Source organism: Psammomys obesus, unplaced genomic scaffold, assembly GCF_907164565.1.
Source record: "Psammomys obesus unplaced genomic scaffold, mPsaObe1.curated_primary_1811, whole genome shotgun sequence".
Taxonomy (NCBI): domain Eukaryota; kingdom Metazoa; phylum Chordata; class Mammalia; order Rodentia; family Muridae; genus Psammomys; species Psammomys obesus.
Window position 1 is genome coordinate 4,371,220 of NW_026591918.1, and position 23,945 is coordinate 4,395,164.

Here is a 23,945-nt window from a genome sequence, read left to right on the forward strand (position 1 = left end):
CTTTAACCTATGAATCACTTTGGTAGGATACTTTATATCCAACCACAGAAACTCTGTAATGTAGTGATAGTAATTTCAATATCAATGTTATTCATTCTTCAGAAACTGAAAAGTTCCAGCTGAATCAATTTTGTTTTGTTTTGTTTTTTGGGATAGAGTGTCTCTGTGTAGTCCTGGCTATCCTGCAGCTCTATCTGTAGACCAGGTTGATCTTGAACTCACAGAGCTCTACCTGTCTCTGCCTCCCGAGTGCTGGGTTAAAGTTGTTTGCCACAGGCTAGAGAGATGGCTCAGAGGTTAAGAGCACTGGCTGCTCTTCCAGAGGTCCTGAGTTCAATGCTCAGCAACCACTTGGTTGCTAATCATCTATAGTGAGATCTGATGCCCTCTTCTGGTGCGTAGGCACACATGCAGGCACAATGCTCTCTACATAGTAAGTATCTCTTAAAAAAAAAATGTTTGCCACCACTGCCCAACTGACTTAATTGATTTCTAAATTACTGTGTACACCTTAACTAGTACATTGAAGTTATTTTTAATAGATACTTATGCCACCTATCCAAAGAGAATTTACTACCAAATTGCTACATTAGATCAACCAGTCCAAAATGTATACCAGTTTATCCTATAGATACAATAGATGTTTTTGGTGATTGGTTTTTATTTGATTGATTTTGAGACAAGGTCTCTCTGTGTAGCTCTGACTGACCTGGAACTCATGGAGATTTGCCTGCCTCTGCCTCCCAAATGCTGGGATTAATGGCTTGCACTTTTAAAAGCAAAACCATTCTTGTCTTTGGTGATTTTTCTATGGATTTATAGTGCAGCATTCAGAGAACAAATAATTACAAGTTGTGCAGATACCTAAGGATCAGGTCAGGTTTGTGTTAGCTGTCACGAGTTGATATGTAAATTTCCACAGTGTGTGCAAAACTGGACCCAGTTCTTTATCTGAAATTACTGGGAGGCTGTCAGATACAGCAAAGGAAAAGAAGCAATCAGAAATGCTGTCAAAGCATGCTCCTTTCATCAAAGTACTGCTGATTCTCATACTGAGAGGAGCTGTGTACATTGTGTTTTTCAAGAGAAAGTTCTTGAGTTGGATGGAAGGATGTTTTCTGGATGACTCAACCAATCCCAATCTGATTTATAGTTTTCTTCATGATGCTTTCAACTTCTTTTCTTCTTTTCTTCTCTTAATTACCATCTTCCTCAGACTAGGAGCTCTTATTTTTTCCAGCGATGTGGGCATCTATTTCAGAAGATTTATTTCTGTCTTGTACCTGGGAATGAGGAGGCTACTATAGCGAGAGCCTGAGGCACTGCTATATTCCGATTCATACTAGGTACTTGGAAGTATTTTTCTACATCACCCTTATAAATAGAAACCAAGGCTGGAACTTTGATCCTGTTTCCCCTGTTGCTGAGGTACACCAGCAGCCCTGCAGGTTGCCCTCTTACGGCATACAGGCTGCTCTGTGACAGAGACCCAGGAGGCAGCTGCCTCTGGTCAGGATCAGTTCAGGGCAGTGGGCTGTGCCGTGGCCCAAGTGGGTCAAAGCAGGGAGTACATGCGTTCTGGAGCATACATCTCCTGAACTAGTCTGTTGTGAAATTTTATATAATGCCTGCATATTGTACCTCAAAAGGTCACCCTGGAGTTTCTTTCTCAGATACCTTTTCTTTGTTTGTTTTTGCTTTGTTTCTTTGAGAGAGGGTCTCACTGTGTAGCCCCCGTTGGCCTGAGAATCACTATGTGGATCAGGATGGCCTCCAACTCACACACATATCCCTGCTTCTGCCTCTCAAATCCTGGGATTAAAAGACATATGCCACCATCCCTGACTGATAGTGGTTTTTTTGAAAAGAGTTTGATACCACATCTAAGAAACTATTCAGTTCTGATAAAGGGACCTATATGTGTCTTGCTTTTTAACACTTCCTCAGTCTGATGTAGGGTACTTTTATTTATTGACTAAATGGCTAAGGAATACAGACATTCTACATAATTTAGCGGAGTGACATATAAATATAGGTAGCGTCACAATGTCTTGGTAGTCATTGCTTTTACGTGGTTATTAATGGGATCTGTGCAAATTATATGAAAGCAACCTGATGATCTTTGTTGTTCATTTTAGAAAACAGTATTCTTTGTTGGTTTGTGGGTGGAATTTTGATCCATTGAAATCTCAGTTGCACTGGAATGTAACTTGGTGGTTCAGGAAGCATTGTTGATTTCGATGCCTGGAATCAAAAAATGAAACTGCTTTTTTTTTTTTTTTTTTTTTGGTACTTAGCATAAGCTAAGCTAGGCCTGGTGATTCACTTATGTATTCCTCGCACTCAGGAGGCTGAAACAGAAGGACTTTCACAAGTTGAAGCCAGCCAAGGCTGATTCTGTCTCAAACAAACAAACAAGCAAACAAAACCAGCAAAACCAATCAAAATGCAGAGTCATGGAGTCCAATCCCAACTGATGATTCCACAGTGTAGCTCCTGGGCTGGAGGCTTAGGGATCATTGTGGAAAGAGCGTAAGATCCAGAGTAACAGGAAGTTTGTTGTGAAATTCTATTGCTTAGAAATATCAGAAGTTATACCCAGGAAGTCTCAACAACATGGCTGCTTAAATATGACCTGAACAATTACAATACCCTTACACAAGCTCACGTGGAAGGGAAAAGTTAATGAGGCTTCTACAAGCCAGGAAAAAAGCTGTTGACAGCCAGGAAATGCTGAAAGTGGGAGAAATAGTCTTCCATAGGAAAAAGCATACCAATTGGTTAAACACTGAGTAGTCAGACCTGGAAACATACATACAAATACCATTATACAGGCAGAGCAGGTTGTAGCTGTGTATTTAGGAGAATGTGCGTGTATATATGTATGTTTGTGTTAAAAAGGAAACACACACATACACGTAACAACAAAGATAAAGAGGCCATGAATTTGAAAAGACTCAGGGTGGGCTGGTGTTATATGGAAGGTTTGGGAAAACAAAAGGGAAAGGGGGAAATGTTGTAATTTATAATCTCAATTTAAATAAATAGCAACAATAAATGAAAGAAAAAACAATATAAAACAGACCTGATTTCAAGTTCTAATAATGAGTCAGGTTGTTTAACTTTTTTGTTTGTTTTATTTTGTTTTTTGAGACAGGGTTTCTCTGAATAGCCTTGTCTGTCCAGGACTCGCTTTATAGACTAGGCTAGCATTGAGCACACAGTGATCTGCCTGCCTCACAGAGTGCTAGGACTAAAGGCGTACCCTGCCATGCCCCACTGAGCTTTTTCATTAGCTTTTTGAAACTTCAGTGTCTCAGTAGTGCCGTATGTTTCAAGGATTGCAAGAGATGAAGCATGTATAAAGTGTTACATATATTTTCTGACATAGTCAACACAATTAATAATGGCCATTAAAATTACAGGTGGCTGGAGAGATAGCTCTGCAGTTAGGAGCACTTGGCTCCTCTTGCAGAGGATCAGAGTTGTGTTCCAGCACCCATTTCTAGAGGTTCAAAACTGCCTGTAACTCTCACTTAGGGCATTCAACACCCTCTTCTAGTATCTATGAGTGTGTGTACACACACACACACACACACACACAAACGAAACCTTAAAATGTATATGAGTTTAGAGCCAGATAGAGTAACATAGTCCTGTAATTCCAACAGTTGGTGTGGAGGCAGAAGGATCATGAGTTCAAAGCTAGCCAGGAGTACACAGCAAGACCCCATCTCAACAAAGCAAACAAGAGCTGCTGAGAAGCTCAGAAATGAAGGCAGTTGCTGCACAAGCCTGGCAACTTGTTCAATCCCTGAGACCATGGAAGGGTAGAAGGAGAGAACCAACACCACAGAGTTGTTCTCTGTCCTCTACATGTGTGTTGTGGAACGGGCTTAAGCCCATTTAGATCATGCACTCACACACAAATTAAACAAGCGAAAATATGAATTGAGTACAGCGTCATGTACTAGCTGCTTGGGAAGCTAAGGTGGAAGGATCACTTGAGCCCATGAGGTCAAAAACATCTCAGGCAGTACAGCAAGCCACCAATCTCAGAAAGAAACAAAGTAAAACAAAACAAAGAGGCAGTGTTTTGAGTTAATGTCTAAACATGACTTTCCAACTCAATCTAACTGGAGCAGTGTTTGTGGGAAATGGTGAAATCATTGAGGAAGCATGATGGAAAAACTCAGATTCAGGTTGTTAAGATGACTCAGCAGGTAAAGACTCCTGCTGCTAAGCCTCATGATGTGGGTTCTATCCCGGAATTCCTGGGATGCCCATGGTAAAATGGAAGAGAGCTGACTTCCACGTACATGCTATGGTATGTGTGTGTGCACCTACACAAACACATAGTGAATAAATGAATGCAATAATCTAAAATATAAAAAAACTCGGGCTCAGGGCTCACTTTTTCTTTTTAAAGATTTACTTATTGTTTTATGTATATGAGTACTCTCTCCTTGCATGCCAGAAGAGGACATCAGATCACAGTATGGATGGTTTTGAACCACCATGTGGTTGCTGGGAATTGAACTCAGGACCTCTGGAAGAGCAGACAGTGCTCTTAACCGCTGAGCCATTTCTTTAACCCTCCCTTTTTCTTTGTGTATACTCACAAGACCTATCACTTCTGAGACTTCATGAGGTATGCAGTTTCTTACCTCAGTAACAAGCAAGCAATCTTGTTAGTGAGTAGATAGCAGCAAGGTATCCTTGAATCCCTTAATTAAATTCTGACACTGTCTACCTGGCAATAGCTTCAGATCCTAAGTGCTGAGGGCTGGGTTCTTGAGTTGCTCTACAATATGTTAGATGCCAATCACAAGCTCCAGTGTGTGGTTACTTATCTACTCTGAATCCCATATCCCCTTGTTGGCGTTTCAGTAATTTACTCAAATGACTTAGGGAAACATTTGATGTTAGTTGGTTTTTTATATAGAACATTTCAAAGAGTATAGATGAATAGGATCAGTTATAAATATAGAGACTGGAGCTTGCACAACATCTCTTGAATGTGTCACCCTCTATGAATGTCATGTATTCGGCTACATAAAAACTCTCTAGTCCTTTGGATTGCAACAGAGACTTCATGGCATAAGCATGTTTGAAGCATAGGTATCTGTGTCCAGTGTTATTCGTACAAAGAGTGTATGATCTGATGCTACCTGACTGGGTGGTGAAAGTCAACAAAGCCACCCTGTCAGATTCCTTGAAGTTCACTTGTGATCCAGATCCTTTCTTTTTCTTTTTTTTTTTTTTTGTTTTTGTTTTTTTTGTTGTTGTTGTTTTGTTTTTTTGTTTTTTTTGAGATAGAGTTTCTCTGTGTAGCCTTGGCTGTGCTAGAACTCACTCTGTAGACCAGGCTGGTCTTGAACTCACAGAGATCTGCTGCCTCTGCCTCCCAAGTGCTGGGATCACAAGTGTGCAACAACGTGCTCTGTTCAAAACATCGGTCTTAACAGCTACTTTCAGACAAGATAGGTCAGAGAACTGCCAGGTAACAGCTCCTAGACGGAGAAGCCATACAAGACTTAAAGACGTTTGTAATCAGCTAGGGAGAGTGAAAGTCTAGTTTCTATGAACTGCCTTTTGTAGGAAATTATAAGCCAGAAACTTTATGGAAAAAAAAAGTGTGTGTGTGTGTGTGTGTGTGTGTGTGTGTGTGTGTGTGTTGTAGTATCATTTGGAAAACCTGTTTGTTTGTTTGTTTGTTTGTTTGTTTGTTTGTTTTGAAGCAGGGTCTCTCTGTATAGTCTTGGCTGTCCTGGACTTGATTTGTAGCTCAGGCTGGCTTTGAACTAACAGAGATCCACCTGTCTCTGCCTCCCCGAGTGCTGGGATTACAGGCATGTACCACCATGACCAGCTGGAAAACCATTTTAATAAAATAAAAGATCCCTTAAGTAAGACTTGTAAAAACACCTAACAGCATTTTTTTTTTTAAATTTATTTTGGCTTTAGGAAAGATATGTGGCAAGCTTGATGCCTTTGCAGAAAAGTATTTCTCCATGGAAGGTATGTGATATTCAAGTAATTTCCTTTTTCAGTTGTTTGGCTATAATTACCTTCTTTGAATAGAGCAGTTCCTTATTTCTAAATATAGTGTCCTTGTTTTCTAGAGTCCACCCCAGCTACGACAGTTCCTTCCAGAGGAGTTTATGAGAACACTTGAGAAAACGGGTCCTCAGCTCACATCTGGAATAAAAGGCGATTGGATTGGACTGTACCGGTCAGTCTCTACTCACTTCACATCTCTCTGTGGACAAAAACCCACTATTGGAAAGCCTCGATTACTCTTCTAGCATGGATTTCTGAACTCTAAGAAAGGAGGGAAAGGCTGGTGTGGTGGTGCATGCCTAGGATACAACTGCCTGGGGCTGGGCCCGCAGAGGCAAGTGCCATCCACAGTTTACAGCAGGTTGGAGGCAGCCCGGACTACTGGAGACCTGGGGATTGTCTTGCTGTTCTGTTTTGTTCTAAGAGGTGGGGGTTGGAAGAAGAAATAAATCTTAACTTTGCTTTTTTAAAATGTATTTTGAAGGCAGTTTCTAAAGTCTCCAAATTTTGATGGCTGGTTCAAGACCCGACGGAAAGAAATGACCCAAAAATTGGAGGCACTTCATCTAGAAGCTCTTTGTGAAGAGGTTAGAAAACAGTTTATTAGTATGGTACAAGGATTAAGAGTATACAAAGTGTTCTTAGAGGTTGAAAATAATACTTAGAATCCACTTTGTTACATTCGCTTATGTTCTGTGTGCATGTGTGTGCATGTCTCAAGGACAGCTTTCAGGTATGAGTTCTCTCCTGCCATGCAGGTTCCATGTCTAAACTAAGCCATCTGGCTCGGCAGTAGTGCTTTTATCCACTGAGCCCCACTTTAGTATAAAGAGTGCTCGGAGCTAACGTTCTCATATCCTGTCAGGGCTCTCTTAGGAACAATTTGTTGAGGTAGGTGTGTTGTGATCTGCATTATGCTACACCTGTGGTTTAGGGCTACAGTGATCATGGCTCAGTTTGCAGCACTCCAAGTGTGAAGCCATGAGGTGCTATAGTCTGCTTTGTGGTTTACATGAACTCAGTGACCTCAGTTAGTAGCATGATATCATCTGCAGTGAAGTATCATACCACAGAAACTGGCACCTCCTATAAGCAGAGAGTACAGCTGAGATCAGGACTCAAATCCCTACAGTCTCACTCCAGCTTGTTTCCAGTGTGACTTAATCACTATGTAGTTAGCGTTAATTTGTTCCTGTGGTTGGACTGCATTATGTATTTGTATGATACACCAGCCTACTTCAAAGTAAACTTCTTGAGATAGTATAATCTTATTTTCTTTTGTATTTAGCTTTAAATGTTGAAGTGGGTTAGTCACAGTGTTATTTTTTCTACCATAAACTCCTACTGACTGTCTTTTAGAAAAACACTATGGGGTCTGGAGAGATGGCTCAGTGGTTAAGAGCACTCTCTGCTCTTCCAGAGGTCCTGATTTCGATTCCCATAAACCACATGGTGGCTCACAACCATCTATAGTGAGATCCGATGCCCTCTTCCTGGCATGCAGGTGTGCATGCAGACAGAGCACTCATATACATAAAGTAAATAAGTCCTTTTTAGAAAAAGAAAAGCACTATGATTGATGAAAGCAGCCACAGGTACGCCGTATTAAAATCTTATTTGAAGCTATAAAATTTATATCGAGTAATATATTCATGTTTGGTTATCTTGATTTGTTAGCGAAAAATTCCTTATAAATTACTATTATAATAAGTAAAGATTAGTATTACATTGAGCTGCTGTTTTGTTTTTTCCTCTTGACAAAAGGGCCACCTCAGAAAGGAGTTTTCTTACCCTTTGTTTACAGTTCTTTTGGCTAATGTTAAAAATATATCTACTTAACCAGTTTTTAGATTTTCATGGAAATTACCCTTGTGTTGTACTGCTGTGTTGGACTTGTATGTTTTCTTTTCCTTCCCATCTTATCCTTACTCTCCACTAGCCTCACTGGTTGAAATAGAGAGGCTCAGATATTTTTTGAGTATGTATCAATTTGGGATTTTCTTACTGTTCTAGGACCTCCTTCTCTGGATCCAGAAACATACAGAAGTAGAAACAGTAGACCTTGTATTGAAGCTGAAAAATAAGTTGGTATGTAACTAAAGAGATGAAGACATAAAATGGCCTTTTTTTGTGAAAATGTTTTTCTCATCTGAGCTGACACTCACTGTATTATATACTACAGAAGTAACTTTTTAAGTGAGAAGATTTGAGATTGGCCAGTTGGTCAATTTGATCACTCAAACAGGTCAAATGATTCCATATTATTCAAAAAATATTTAATGGTTTTAAGAATTATTTTATGTGTGTTGGTGTCTGGCCTGCACTTAGAAAGCACACCCTACGCATGCAGTGCCTAATGGAATGCGAGAAAATGGCATCCCATCCATGGGAACCGGGGGCCATGCACATGCCGGGAGCTGACACAGGTCTTCCACAAGTGCAGCCAGGGCCCTTAACTGCTGAGCTATCTTTCCACCCCCTCAAAAGACCCTTAGAATGGAATCTTTTGAATTCTAAAAAACCATCATCTCGCCTCAGACATCATCTGTGAATTTATAGGATAACCTTTTATTGAGGTTATCGTATAACCTGCCTCCCCCACTTAATGTTGTCTGCAGTTTTAGTTTCTGTAAATTCTAAACGGTGACCTAAAATTCCAAGTGATCAGGCTATAAAAAGGGTATTGATATAGCAAATACAATGGATTAATACAGATTCACTGAAACTATTCCTTATGTAGTTGCAGGCTGACCGAGAGAACTTACCTGTGAAACCTGATACTGTGGAGAAGTTACGGACACATATAGATGCAATTATCCTAGCATTGCCAGAGGACCTGCAAGGCATACTGCTCAAGACTGGCATGACATGATACTTACCAGGCTTTCCAGCCAAAAAGGACTGTGAACCATGAAGCATATTGACATTTTATCCAGACACACAAAGGACCTGTCTCAGTGGCGTGGAAAACAGCAGCAGTTGCTAGATGCAGGTGGAAAGACTGAGCATACAGACAAACATTTTTAGTGCATTCTGTGGTGGTTCCACAATAGCGAAATACCGAAAGACATTTACATACTTTTAATCATGTTCTAAAGTGCTCTTATGAGAGGCCTGTGGGCCACCAATATAAGTGACTCCAAACTGCAGTGCCGGCATTGCAGATATTTTTAAACTGGTGCTGCTTTGCCCAGTCATGTTGAAACTCAGGGGAATATAAAAATAATGTTCACACTGGCTATCTTCTTATAAAAGAGAAACTGAACGTTCCAACTATAGTTAGATATAACTGGGCTTATGTAGTGCCTTCCATTGTCCTATATGTTTCACAGGGTCCAGCTGCTAATTGAAAAAGAAAAGCTTTTTCTTTTTTGATTCTGATACATAACTTTAAAGGCATTATGTCAAGTAATCATTTGCTCAAAAGTGTTTCTTGTTGCCCCTTGTGTTTATTGGCTAGTATTTTAAAATATCAGGTAGGTTTTCATTTCACAATTCTCTTTACCATTTTCAAAATTAAGTCTTATGGGTTTCTCTAAAGGAAGAAGGCATATGTAATTCTAGTTATGGAAGAGTTGATTTTTCTCTTTCCTTTTACTAACTGGGCCTATATAAATTAATCAGCTTGAATGCCTTTAGAAAACATTCTCACTATGAACATCATAGTCAGCTTTTTAAAAAAATTATTATTCTTATGTTATTCATAAGCCATTCATGTAATAATTATTTAGGACTTTTAAGTTTAATCTTCTTTTTTTTTTTTTTTTTTTTTCCCCTTCCAGAGACAGGATTTCTCTGTGTAGCCTTGGCTGTCCTGGACTCTCTTTGTAGACCAGGCTGTTCACAAATTCACAGAGATCGGCCTGCTCTGCCTCCCTAAGTGCTGGGATTGCAGGCGTGTGCCAGCACACCCAGCTTTTAAGTTTAATTTTCAACGTTATTTGTTGAGTGATACTTTTTCCCCTAAATTAATGATTTTCAGAATACTTGTTCTGTTATTGTCTGACATGGGAACTTCTGTCTAAGTCAACATTATGGTTTTGTTTGTTTTCATTTTGTTTGTACTACCTTGCCAAAAATAGAATGATATTGTTTGGTTTGTGTTTAAATGAGAGTGTTTGCAGAAGCTACTGTTCAAACAGGCACACACAAAGTAGCACATATGTAAATAGCTGTGTCTCAGTACTCTCCCTCCTAGCAGCCAAAACTAGGTATATGTGTTTGTCACACAATGGCTTCAGAAGCCATCTCTTGTTCTCTCTTGATGTTATTATTAAGGGCATTTTTGATCCAAGAAGGGTTCTCTGTGCTGTGACTGTGGTCTCAAATCCAAGTGTGCCCTTAGTCATGGATACAGTTTCTTGAAGCATACCACTGTCAAAGAATATGGCCTTTGGATGAAATAATTTGTCTGGATCAAATGGGTTATTTTGTAAAACAATACTCCCCTTTCAGAAAAGGGGCAATTACTTTTATATGCTAAAGTACTTCATAACTTTCTGGGAAACTTTATTTAGGTAGAAATGGTTACCTTATTATTTTTCAAAAAATGTATTTTAATAATTTCACAGTTTATATAAAGTTTGTGACATGAATATGAAAGTTGTTAGTGTTATATCCAGGATCTTTTGAAATATACTTCTACAGGATATATCATTTGAAGTTTATTTTGCACACCTAAAGAATAACATGAAGTGTCAATTAGCATGATAATGCTGTTTTTACATTTAACGAATATACTAGAAACTCAACCTAGGTTGAAAACCAAATCACATGCACCTACTTTATCTCTTAATTTCAAATTATGTACCTGCAAGAATAGCTTAAGGTTGCATTGAAAACCCAAGAAAGACTGAATGCTAACTTAAATTTTTATATGATTTTTAGAATCGTCTCTCTTTTTTTTAAGTTTAATATTCACGCCCTCCATGTAATGTGTTATCTCCACCAGCATCAGAAGGAATCAGTGCTTTTAGGGTGTTGTGTAATGCCTAGTGCCTTCTATTTACAGTGGAAAAGAGGTTTTGTGGAGGCATTTATGGTCATTACCAAAAACTGAATTAAAGGTCTTGGATTTTAAACCACTTGGATAGCTTGTGTTATGTCTCTTCTCTTCTGCTTTTTTTTTTTGTTGTTGTTGTTGTTTTTGTTTTGGAGACAGGATTTCCTGTATCCCAGACTGTCTTCAAACTCCTTGTATAGCCAAGGGTGACCTTGATATTCCTGCTTCTACCTCCTCCTGTGGGAATTACAGGCCTGTTCTACCACATATTGTTTATGCAGTGCTGAGGATTGAACCCAAGGCTTCATGCAATCTAGGCAAGCACTCTGCCAACTGAACTGCATGCCCAGCCCTAGCTTGGATTTCTTATATTTTTAATAATTAGGAAAACAGTAACGACACTTGCATGTTATTAAAATATTTTATTTCCAGATAGTTTTTTTTTTTTTCAAATGAAATTAAAAGCAAAACCTTTTTTCTGTGTATTTTACTATAAACAGATGAAATTAAAAGGTTAGTATTTAGCCCGGCAGTGGTGCCGCACACCGTTAGTCTAGGTAGGGAGGCTCTGTCTCGAAGACAAAAGCAGACAAACAGCTTCAGAGGCTGGGGCAGTAGCTCACCGATGAAGCACTTGCCTGACAAGCATGAGGACTGAGCTCAGACCCAGCACACACACAGAAAAGCCAGGAGTGGTGGCACAGGCCTGTAATCCCCACTCTGTGGAGATAGTAGATCCTGGTGTCCCACTGACCAGCCATTGTAACCTACAGTACCAGGCTGAGCAGAGACAGTCTTAAAGTAGAAGGGTCCTGAGGAGCTGCACAGGCCGATGTTTGCCTTACACACGCACACACTGATGTGGGCCCAGAGAGAAGGCTGCACATGGTGACCCTTGCCTTAACCACAGCACTTGGGAGGGAGAGGCTGGAGGATCCCTGTGCGTTCAAGGCCAGCCTGGTTTATGTTAGTGAGTTCCAAGCTATTGAGGGCTACCTAGAGAGATCCTGTCTCAAAAACAAACACACAAAACACAAATATCCATACATGAAGAGAACATATAAAAACCTTTAAATTTCAGTTTGCTTTCATTTTTCACTCTTTCCCCAACCCGTTTGAGACAGGGTTTCTCTGTGTAGCCCTGGCTATCCTGGAACTCACTCTGTGGACAAGGCTGGCCTCAAACTCAGAGATCCGCCTGCCTCTGCCTCTCAGTGCTGGGATCAAAGGCGTGTGCCACCACCACCCAGCTCATTGTTTACTCTTTTTAAAGGGAATTACAGTGCAGAATTACAGTGGTAGAGAGTTTGCCCATGTGCAAGGTCTTAGGTTTGACCCCAGCATGACCAAAATGAAAGAAAACAGAATCTTAAAAATAACCATGGACAAGCAAGATGGCTCAGTGGGTAAGGACCACTGTAGCCAAGCTTGATGACCTGAAATTGATCCCTGGGGCCAACATAGTGAAAGGAGAGAACCAACCTCCACAAGTTGTCCTTGAACCTCTACATGTGTGCTATAACATATGTATATTAAAGTAACTTTTATTATCCTTACTTACCTAGGCCTAGTGCTGGAAGCTTCTAGCCTCCATACAATCTAATCTACGCCTAGAATGTTTTCAGCCTGTGAGGCTTACTCCTGAATAAGTTCACCCTTTCTAATTCTTTCTGAACTCAGGCTGGCTGCTTCAGCTCAGCTGTTCTGGCTCAAACTCCTCTCCAAGCTGACTGATTCAAACTGGCTCCTCTCAGCTTCTGACTGAATTGCTCAGTTTGGCCTCATACTAACTTTGGTAATGTGTTCTAATATTCTAGCTCCTCATTCTCTGGCTTGTTCTGTCTCCATCTGTGTCTAGGTTCTCTCTTCAACTTCTCTCTGTAAAACTGCCTCCTTTTTCCCTCATTCTCTGTGTTGCTCCCTTAAGTAGCTTCCCTTTCCTCTCCCATGAGAGTTTGGCATATCCTATTCTGTGAAATCTTTCTCTGATTTATCACTTTGTCTGTCACTTAATTAGACATCATTTTCAAACATGGGTATCTAAAAGGGTGCATGTTTTTCCTCCCGGCCCCAAACTCTCATGAGCTCAGAATAAACTTACAAATACCTAGGCCATATAACTGTGTTCTTCTCTGACTGGCTCATAACATATCCTAAAAAAGTCCTGTCCTGTGGCTGGTTACGTCTGCTCAGGTACCATCATGTGAGAAAATGCTCCTCACATCTTCTCAGGTGAATCATCCGCTCCTGGCTCTATCCCAGAAGCCTTTCTGCCTGCTGGATATCTCACCTTCTATTCTACCTTTTCCTTTAGGCCATAGTTTGTTTGGTTTGGTTTGGTTTTTGTTTTATTGACAGGTGCTGCTTCCAAACAGACACAAGAGAGTCAGTCCTACATGGGAGCTTTCTTATACAAATTAACTTTACCTTCATTGTTTGGGATTAAACAAACACCATGTAACACCATACCTGGACCTAAGCTTTTTTTTTTTTTACCTGAAACTTGCTTTATACCCTGGCCTTGAACTCAGACATCTGCTAACCTCTATCTCTTAGCATTAAAGGCGTGTGCCACCACTGCCCAGGGTGTCTGTATTCCATCCAAATCACACAGACCTGGAAGGTCTTTGGATGCAATCTCTTGCCAGAGCATCTATGTTGTGAATTAAAATTCCTCCTGAGTACACAATTGTGATTTTTTTTTAAATTATTTTAAGGTAACTATTCTTTGGCTTACTAGTAAAATCCAGGTGTGGTGGAATTGTAGCATTTGAGAGTTGGAGTCTTGGGGGAGCAGGAGTTCAAGATAATTTTTGACTTTATCTAGAGTAATGACAGCAGCCTGAATGAGATCCTGTCTTAAAAAAAAACTTAATAAAAAATGGGGAGAAGCTATATGATTGCACGGCTATACAACGCTAGAAAATGTAAACTGTAGTGATGCTCTCAGTAGTTGATGGGGTCAAGACTGTGCACAGGGACAAAGAAGTAATTGGGGATGATGGCGTGCTCACTGCCTCGGTTGTGGCAATAGTTTTACGGGAAAATAGTAAAATGGCGAAATTTAACAAATTGCGTGCTTTAAAAATATATTCAGTTTTTATATGTCTATAAATATTTTTAAACAGCACATTGGGTTATATAACCAGAGCCCCTCTATAAACATATTTCATTAAATAAATAATTTCAACACTTTTTCTCCCAAAGCACAGTTCATTGTAGGAACACGATGACTACTCTGGAATGTCAAGTTCATTTTTTTCCAACAGTAATTGAGCCACCATAGAAGAGGTTCACACTGTGGCTGAGTGAACACAAGCGGCTGCTGAGAACATAAAGATCCATGACGTTCTCCCACCTAATACAGTTCTGATGATCAAGAAGGCGGGGAGACAGAAAGCACACTAGCCTATCAGTGACACTAATAACAAAATGAGACGGGATTATAAGCCAGTTGAGAAAGTGTGACATTCAAGCAACAGCAGAGAAAGGCTAGGACTTGGGACTCCCGAAGAAGTGGCAGAGAAAAAGACACAGTAGGACCCTGCACATCAGGAGACAGGCAGCGCTTCAACTATACAAGAAACCTATTTTAGTAACCCTAAATCTTGTCAAAGAGCGAGATACGGAACTTCTATTAGCAATTAGGATTCCGTTTTTTGTCTGCTTTTTGGAGTGAGGATAGAAGGGAGGAGCAAGGCTTCACTAGGCCAAGCTGGACTCCTCATCAGTCTCCCAGGTGCTAAGATTACAGGTGTACAGAACCGTACCTGGCTCATAATTCTGGATCTTGTCAATTTGCTTCATCTACTTGAAACTGGCAAATATAGCTGGAAGTTCTTTGTTTTATTTAAAAATGTTAATTTCTACTTGTGTAAACTATAGTGGTTTATTACATAATACAATAATTGGGCCAAGTTGAGTATATAAGTAATATATTTTAAATAAATGTTAAATAATAATGGTTGCTAGTAAAAGCTAATCTATTATATTAAAATATTTATCCAGAGTATGATGTAAGCCTAGCAATTGGGAAGCTGAGGCAAGAGGATTTTGAGTTACGGTCAGCCTGGGCTACGTAGTAGGACCTGGTCTAAAAAAAAGAAATTATCTATAATTACAGAAGCTCTTTGCTTTCTTCAACTACTTGTTTTGAGAGAACTAATATTAGAAATTTAGAAATTTCTAATTAGAAATTATAAATCTTTTCTCCCCTCTGAGTTATGAGGAAATAGGAAAAAGTAAAATCCTGATGGATTAAGTTATAAGCAAGTGAAGACAAAGAAGCAGCTTCTTGTGGGGGTGTAATGTGTGGTGTGTGTATCCCCATCTGGGCAGGTGAATAGGGAGGTCAGAGAAGACTGGGAATGTCTTCCATTCTTGTTCTCCATCTGATTTTTTGAGACAAGGTCTCGTCTCTCACTGACCCTGGAGCTTCACTGGCTGCTCAGCAACTTCTTGGATCCAACTCTGGAAAAACAGGCATTCAAAGCCATGCCTAGCTTTAACTTGCGTGCTTGAGAATCTTGCTTGCATAGCAAGCACTCCTACCCTCTGATCTGTCTCTATAGGCCCCTAGAGAGTTTTTTTTAAGTGTTTTTTAAATGACTGTGTATGTATGTGTGTGAGTGTGTGGGCAAAGGTCAGAGGACAGCTTTGTGAAATTGCTTCCACCTTTTTGTAGATAGGTTCAGTAAGGTTCAATGAGGTAGAATCAAACTCAGGTCCCTGGTTTGCATAGCTAATGCCTATCTCCTGAGCCATCTTACCAACATGAAAAATACATTTTGGTTTTGGTTTGTTTGTTTTGACGAGGTATGTAGTCCTGGCTTGTCTGGAACCCTGTATAGACCAGGGTGGTCTTCAGCTCACAGCGATCTGCCTTTTTCTGAGGGCTGAGGTTAAAGGCATGAACCACCATGCCTGGCCCAAAAAGACACATTTTAGTATCAGTTATCAGATACATGTTTTAGGAACTGTTCTGCCTTTCTCCGGAGTTTGTAACTTTCTTTCCAATTTTCTTAACATATTTAACATATTTGTTAAAATTGTCTTGACCTTTTTATTTTTCAGACTAGCCTCGTGTAACCCAAGATGACTATGAATTTCTGATCATCCTGCCTCCACCTCTCAAGTGCTGGGGTTACAAAAGCAACCAACTAACAGAGAATTGACATCTTAATACTGAGAATTTTGATACATGAACAGAGGATGCCTTCTCATTTATTCTTTAATTTTGCTTTCTAGGTTTCAGGGTGCATTTCTGTCAGATTTGTCTTTAAGCCTGTCATCTTTTTTGACAGAATTTTTACAAATTCTATTCTTAAATTTTTAATTTTCAGTTTGGAATTTTTCATCTGAAAATTCTTTTAAAATGCTCGTATCTGACAACTCTTGGATTTTTGAGATGGGGTTTCTTTGTGTAACCTTGACTGTCCTGGACTCACTTTGTGGACCAGACTGGCCTCAAACTCACAGGGATCCACCTGCCTCCCTGAGTGCTAGGGTTAAAGGCACGTGCCACAACACTGGATACTTACTGATTTTAATATTGCTTTAAACTTTTTGGATAAACGTTTTGCCACATATAAATAATAATGGCAGTTTTACTTCTCCTTCAGTTCTGGATGGCTTTTTATTAACTTTTCTTGCCGAACTGCATTGGCTACTATCTGTATTACAATATTGAATGTTATTGGTAAGAGTAGAGATCTCTCTTTTATTTCTGGTCCTAAAGAAAAAAAAAAAAAAACGCAGTTCTCTCAACAAGTATAATAGTAATTATAGAGTTCTTTTAAACTTATATTTACAGAGAGAGAGAGAGAGAGAGGGAAAGAGGATGCTACATCTGCCAGGGTAGGTGGCCAGTGAGTTAGGGATTCCTCTGCAATTGCTTCTCATCTCCCTTAGGAGCATACATCCACAGTTTCTGTGGGGTTCTGGGGACTGAAGCTCAGAAGCTCATGTTTGTGTGGCAAGTGCTTTTACCTGCGGAGCTATGTCTCCAGTCCCTGCTTCCTGTTTTTAGGGATCGTTGCCTGCTGCATCTTAAAACCGCTGTTTCATAGGTTGCTGGTTTAGTGTTTGTATTGTTCTAGGTGATAAATCTGATGATCCTTGTTCCTTAATCTCTGCTAGTAGGAAGACGACCTAGCAATCTAGTTTTAACAGCCTTCTAGGCTTGAGAAGTTTTAAAACTTAAGAACATAGGTTTATGAACTTAACATTAGGTGATTTTTAAAGAAATACAGGATCTTGCTATATATAGACTGGTCTGGAGCTTGCTATCCTAGGGTTACTTCAAACTTGTGATCCTCCTGCCTCAGTCTCCTGAATGTCAGTTACTTGTCTGCACCATCACATCCTGTTAACATGAAGTAATTGTTTCATTATTACCACCATCTCTGAAAACAGGATTAGTGACTCATTAAATCTAATTTGAGGGTTACAGCACATCTGTTAGTTTGCTTTTTCCTAATTTTCTGAAGCACAGGAGATATTTTCAATAATTGGGAGCATATAAAACATTTGTGTTGAACTGGGGTGGTAGTGGTACAAGCCTTTAATCCCAGCACTTAGGAGGAAGAGACAGCTCTCTGTGAGTTCAAGGCCAGCCTGGTTTATAGAGTGAGTTCCAGGACAACCAAGGCTACAAAGAGAAACCTTGTCTCAAAAAAAAAAAAAAAAGTTGTGTTTGGTCTATATGGTGATTCACACCTGTAATCCCAGTGTTGTGGAAAGGATATTTGACTCTAGAGAGCTTCTCTGCCCCAGCTAGTTCCCAAATACTTAAGACAGAGACCTTTTAGAATTATAAAAGCTTTAAGGCACAATAACTGGGCAGGTGAAAGTGAAAATAAAAACAAAACATTCATAGCACACAAAGGCCATTGGAAGCTTTGAGGTATAACCTTCTTCGATTGATTTTGCTATGGCACATAGTAAGTGGGTTTAGACATTTAACCTAACATGCAAGGCAGAAGGTCTGATTCCTACCCACAATCCCACATACAATTTTTCTTCTCCTTTTACTGGAATAATGGCCTTAGTTGGTGTACTTTATGAAATTACTTTAAAGCACGCAGGAAACTTCTAGAAGTCAGAATGTGACTGCTATAAATTTTGAAGTCTGATGGCTTAGTAGTTGCACGCTCTGTTTTTAAAAGGGCTAAGAATTGCTTAGCTGTGGAGTCCAAGCCTAGCATGTAGCAAGCCCAGAATAAACTGGACATGGTGTCATGCCTAGAGGTAAGAGGATCAGAAGTTCAGAGTCATCCTTGACTACACAGTAAGGTTGAGGTCAGCCTGGGCTACATGAAAACTGTGTCTCCAAAGGAAAAATAATTTAGTAAATAAAAAACTTTTAATGGGGAGTGGTGGCTCATGCCTTTAATCCCAGTAGAGGCAGGCAGATTCCTGTGAGTTCAAGGCCAACCTGACCTACAAAGCAAGTCCAGGACAGCCAGGACTACAAAGAGAAGCTCTGTCTTGAAAAACAGAAACAAGCAAACAAAACTTCCTGTAAGAAATGTTGAAATAGTTCAGTACATATGTAACATTTCTTTGTAAAGCCGTAAGGCAAGGCTGTGAGGGCTCCCCTCATTTGGGGAAGCAGGTAAATGTGGACATGGTAAAGTCAAGCAGGCTACATTGTTCTAAGTCAACAATACTTCCCCAAATTATTAAAGAGCAGACACAGCCTTGACCGTCAGGAAAGCTGAGGTCTAGATACACAAGACCCCTCCCAAAATCATTGGGAATAAGTAAAACATCTTGTTTAAAAAGAGAGTAAAGAAAGTGGAGCCTTTCTTTACTGAGAGATGGCTCAGCAGTTAAAGTTCAGCTCTTCTTCCTGAAGACCTGAGTTGGATTCCCAGCACTACGAGGTGGCTCACAGCTGGCTGTCACCCTAGTTCCAGGGCCTTGGGCATTTTCTGGCTTTCCTGGATACCAGGCATACACATGATGCACAGACATAGATGCATACAAAACACCCATGCACGTAAAATAAAAATGAAAAAATTTTAAAGAACAAAGATGATTATAAATATCATGAACAGTAAAGTTTAACTTTACAGCACGCTAGTCTCAACTGCACCACTCTTGCCTGTGGCTCTCCATCTTAAGTGTACGTGTTTTGGACAGGTTACAGTTTGTGGTGGCATGCTCTTCATCTCAGTTTGCAGCCGTTCTTCCATCCACAGGTGTCTGGAATCCAACCTTGTTGGTAAGCTCTCTACTCTTCATAGGTATGCGTGATGGCTGGGTCTGTGAATGGAAAGTCAGTTCCCTGTTGGTGGACACCTGGGTGGCTGGGTTAGATGTTCCTGTTGCTCCATATTCCCTCTGCTCTGTTCATTGAACAGGCTGGGCTAGCTGAAGACTCCTAAAAACTCCCACACTGATGCCTACAGAAAAAAAGGTGGGTAAGATTCTTCATAGAAGCATAGATACTGTTCTACTGTTGAGGATAAATAATGTTCAGAAGATGTAACTTTTTTTTTTTTAGGATTTCATTTTTAGATTCTTTTTTATTTTATTTTTTTAATTTTTAAATAATTTAATACATTCACTTGTATCCCAGCTGTAGCCCACTCCCTCTTTCCCTCCCATTCCTCCCCTCCCTCCCTCATCTCCTCCCTGCCCCCTTCCGAGTCCACTGAGAGGGGGTGTCCTCCTCTCCTTCCCTCTGGCCCTAGCTTATCAGGTATCTTCAGGATAGTTGCAATGTCCTTATCTCAGGGGAGAGGGGAAGCTCATGAGTTCATGTCAGAAACAGTTCCTGTCCCCCTTACTAGGGAACCGACTTGGATACTGAGCTACAATGGGCTATGTCTGAGCAGGGGTTGTAGGTTATATCCATGCATGGTCCTTGGTTGGATAGACAGTCTCATAGAAGACCCCTGTGCTCAGATATATTTGGACCTTGTGGGGCTCCCTCTCCCCTCTAGGATATACTAATTCCTCCTTCCTTCATATGGTTCCCTACACTCTGCCAAAGGCTTGGTTATGAGTCGCAGCATCTACTTTGATACACTGCTCGGTAGAGTCATTCAGGTGCCTTCTGTGGTAGGCTACTGTCCTGTTACTTGTTTTCTCCTATTTCCATTGTCCATCCCCTTTGTCCTTCTAGAGGGGGATTGATCATCTTACCCCTGGACCTCTTTCTTGTTTATCTTCTTTGGGTGTACATATTTTAGTATGTTTATCGAATCTTATAGGGTAACTTTTCAAAAGACAAGAAATGGATTAAAATAAGAGAATGAGATTGATGATACAGTTTACAGTCTGAGGGAAAGCAAGGGCAACAATTTCACCGTTTGTACACTGATGACTGGACTGAGTCATGTGCAGCCTCTGAAGAGTGATTGGTATATATTGAATTGAGATTAAGCCTCATGTATTTGCAATACTGGAATTTAAACCTCATACAACTAGGCAAATTAAGTCAACAGTAGGCATAGTAAAATGATTAAACAGAATACAGTATGCTAAATGTCTGACCTGTTGTAATGCTTCATAACCACATTATTATTGCTATTATATATTAGCATTACAGAATATATCCTCTCACAGGTTTGAAATTTCAACAGAAATTTTCTTCCTTTTTTGTTTTTGCTATGTTGCCACATCTGGTCTTGAACTCACAATCCTATCCCAGCCTCCAGAGTTAGGATTACAGACATATGTACCACTATCCCCAGTTAGTTTTTAAAAAATAAGATGAAAATGTAAACATATCTACAACATTAAATCCAAAAGGAGTACATATACTATGTTTGTAAGTAAAAAATACTACGTTTATAATTAAGAATAGTCAGAAGATAGGGTGTGATAATCCCAGCACCTGAGAGGCTGAATCAGGAGGAGGTTGAGTTTGAGGATAGTCTGGACTACAAAGTTATATGCTAATAGAAAGAGCAAGGTGTTGGAGAGAGAATGCAGCTGGTGAGTGAACTTGGTATATACACATTAGGGCCCACGTTTGGTTCCTAGCGCCCTTGCAAGAAGTTAGAGGCCACATGCACCTGTCACCCCAGAGCTGAGGGACCAGGGACAGAGACAGGAGAATCACTGGGGCATTTTGGCTCCCAGCCAAGCTTCAGTTTTGGTGAGAGACCCTTTCTCAGGGGAGTAATGAAGAATGACAAGACACCTGATGACCTTTTTTGGCCCTGAAATGTGCACAGCATACGTGAGCATGTAGACCACAGTCACACAACAGTACGTAAACTTACATACACAGACAAAAAGTGGGGAAGGGGAGAAGGACATGAGGAGTGAACTGGTGTGTTGATGAGACTTGGGCCCACGTTACTGCATCTTCCTCCAAGTTGTTAGGATGAAATGAAGTAAAGGACTTGACCTGGGTAAACTAGCAAATTTTTGCTTTGGGGTTGTTTCCTTATTTCTAAAGTAGCAAGTCACTGTGAGTAGTGGCTTTATAGTTGTTGTCATCAGAAGAAATAGGCTCCTATGCTAATTCCACTGTGTTGATTAATCTCTGATCCTGAATAACCTTATCTATACTGTGTATCCCAGCATGCCAGCTGTTAACATTCTGGTTTGTGATCAGTTGCCTGCTTGATGTATAGCATATTCTCTTTTATTTTTAATTTTATTTTTATTAATTACAGTTTGTTCACTTTGTATCCCAGCTGTAGCCCCCTCCCCTATCCCTTCCGAATCCCATCCTCCCTCCCCTTCTTCTCCTATGCCCCTCCCCCAGGCTACTGGTAGGGGAGGTCCTCCTCCCCTTCCATCTGACCCTAGTCTATCAGGTCTCATCAGGACTGTCTGCATTGTCTTCCTCTGTGGCCTGGTAAGGCTGCCCCACTCAGGGGGGAGGTGATCAAAAAGCAGGACAATCAGTTCATGTCAGAGATGGGCCCTGTTCCTATTATTGTATATTCTTAATTGAAAATTTGAAAATGTGTCTTGAAATTACTTTTCCTTTTGTTTATTTTGGGTTTTAAAGAGATGAACAGAATGATAGAATATTTTTCATTTATTCTTCTTAACTAAAGAGGATATAAAAACCAGACACAGTGGCACACACCTGTAATCCCAGCACTCAGGGAGGCAGAGGCAGGAGGATCCCTGTGAGTCTGAGGCCAGCCTGGTCTGCAAAGTGAGTCCAGGACAGCCAAGGCTACACAGAGAAATCCTGACTCAATATATGAAAGTTTTCTTGGAACTCAGACACTAAAGGGGGAAGGTTGCATAAAATTTAGAAAAATTTAAAGACTAAATTTGAGATCTTTTTAGTGGTAGGGTTGTAGTTCACTTGGCAGAATGTTTAACATACACGAAGCCCTGGGCTTGATTGCACCATAGCAAGTTTGAGGCCAGCTTGGAATATATGAGACTCTAGGAGATATGGGGCCAGGGAGAGACACACAGAGAGAGGGTGGGGAAGAGGACACTTGGAAGACTACTCTTACCCACTGATCCATCTCCTAAGTAGTTTTTATTATCTTATTTTTTGTTAAGGTTCTCTGTGTTGTGTGATTCCCTATTATAATTTTTAAAGGCTATCTGGTTTGTTTGTATCTTTGTTTTTGCTTGGAGCTTTAAAAATTATTAAGTAGGCGCTGGAGAGGTAGCTCAGTACTTGCTGCTAGAGTAGCTAAGAGTACTTGCTGCTGTTGCAGAAGACCAGACTTGGAATTCACTGGGAGGCTCACAACTGTCTGTAATTCCAGTTCCAGGGGATTCGACACCCTCTTCTGGTCTCCTTGGGAACCTGCATACACAAAGGCACACACACAAATAAACCTTTAAAAATACTAGGGGTCAGTAGTTGCTTGTTTTTGTGGGTAACAAAAATCTTACCAGTGGTCTCATAAGTAGTAACGTAGCAAATGTTTCTAGTCAAGGCAAAGGGAAACCTAGAGTATACATGCTGCAGGGGAGCAGTTGGTCCAGTGAGGCCTGGATGCTGCTTGGGGCTTTTGCAGGTCCAGGAAAAGTAGAGTTATTTCGGGGGGGGGGGGTAGGTGGGTAGCTTTTGTTTTGATTCATAGGCTTGTGTTATGTCTCTGTTACTCTACATGTTCCTTCTTACATTGCATCAGATTTTAATTATATGCATGCCCCATCATGAACAGGAATAAGATAGCCAATAGGTGATTTTTCCCTAAAAGTTCACTCAAAGGATAGCTTGCCTTACAGCGTGTTTATCCAAAGCCAGTTCAGGCTGGATTGTCCTGTTGCCCTGAAGGTTCCTGGTTACGTGTTTGGCCACAAAAGGGCCAGTTACTAAGAGTTTCTCAGGAGCTAGGTCAGCTTAATGAAGGTGAGGATCTCAGGTTGCAAGGTACGACATTTGGAAGGGTGTGTGTAGTTCAAGCCAGGCAGGGGCCTAGGCCCTAGATAGGGTCAAGCTATCTCTGTGCTCACCAGCCTTAGAAATGGATATGCTACAGAACGTTATTTAATGGTATACTTAAAATTGGTGAATCATTGCAGTAAGATATATCTTAAAGTGATTTTTTAAAAAGTAAAAGTAAAACTCTCCTTTGACTATTTCAGTACAGATTTCTCCATTTCCCAGAAAGGTTCCCTCCCTAGTTAATCAGGTAACTGCTGACTACTGAATTCTATTTCAAATTCTTGTGCTGCATCCACATGCATGCACACACACACACACAGTGATAATCTGTATCATTGCTGGGGTCTCATAGTTCAGGCTAGCCTCACACATGCTATGTAGCAACTTTCTAGCTCCGAAGAGCTGGAATTACAAATGTGCCCTATCACAGACTTCAGAAATTTGTATATATATATTTAAAGCTGGTCTCATATTCTCCAGGCTTTCCTTAAACTATGTAGCAGGGCTTGTCCTTGGATTTCTGATCATCCTGTCTCCATCTCCCAA

The 23,945-nt window shown here is 40.4% G+C and overlaps 1 protein-coding gene across 4 annotated transcripts in view; it reads left to right on the forward strand.

Annotated features, from left to right (window-relative positions):
• Dennd6a (DENN domain containing 6A) overlaps positions 1-11,153 on the forward strand; it is a 55,918-nt gene extending 44,765 nt beyond the window's left edge. For 3 of the 4 annotated variants that reach the window (XM_055612371.1, XM_055612372.1, XM_055612373.1), the window contains exons 16-20: positions 5,968-6,021; positions 6,126-6,235; positions 6,548-6,650; positions 8,077-8,151; positions 8,804-11,153. In XM_055612371.1, coding sequence (XP_055468346.1) covers positions 5,968-6,021; positions 6,126-6,235; positions 6,548-6,650; positions 8,077-8,151; positions 8,804-8,935 — 474 coding nt within the window. In that variant the 3' untranslated portion in view covers positions 8,936-11,153. Of the gene's footprint in view, positions 1-5,967; positions 6,022-6,109; positions 6,236-6,547; positions 6,651-8,076; positions 8,152-8,803 lie in introns of those variants that run through there. The other variant, XR_008720717.1, reaches the window with a different exon arrangement.
• Positions 11,154-23,945: the final 12,792 nt, after the last annotated feature.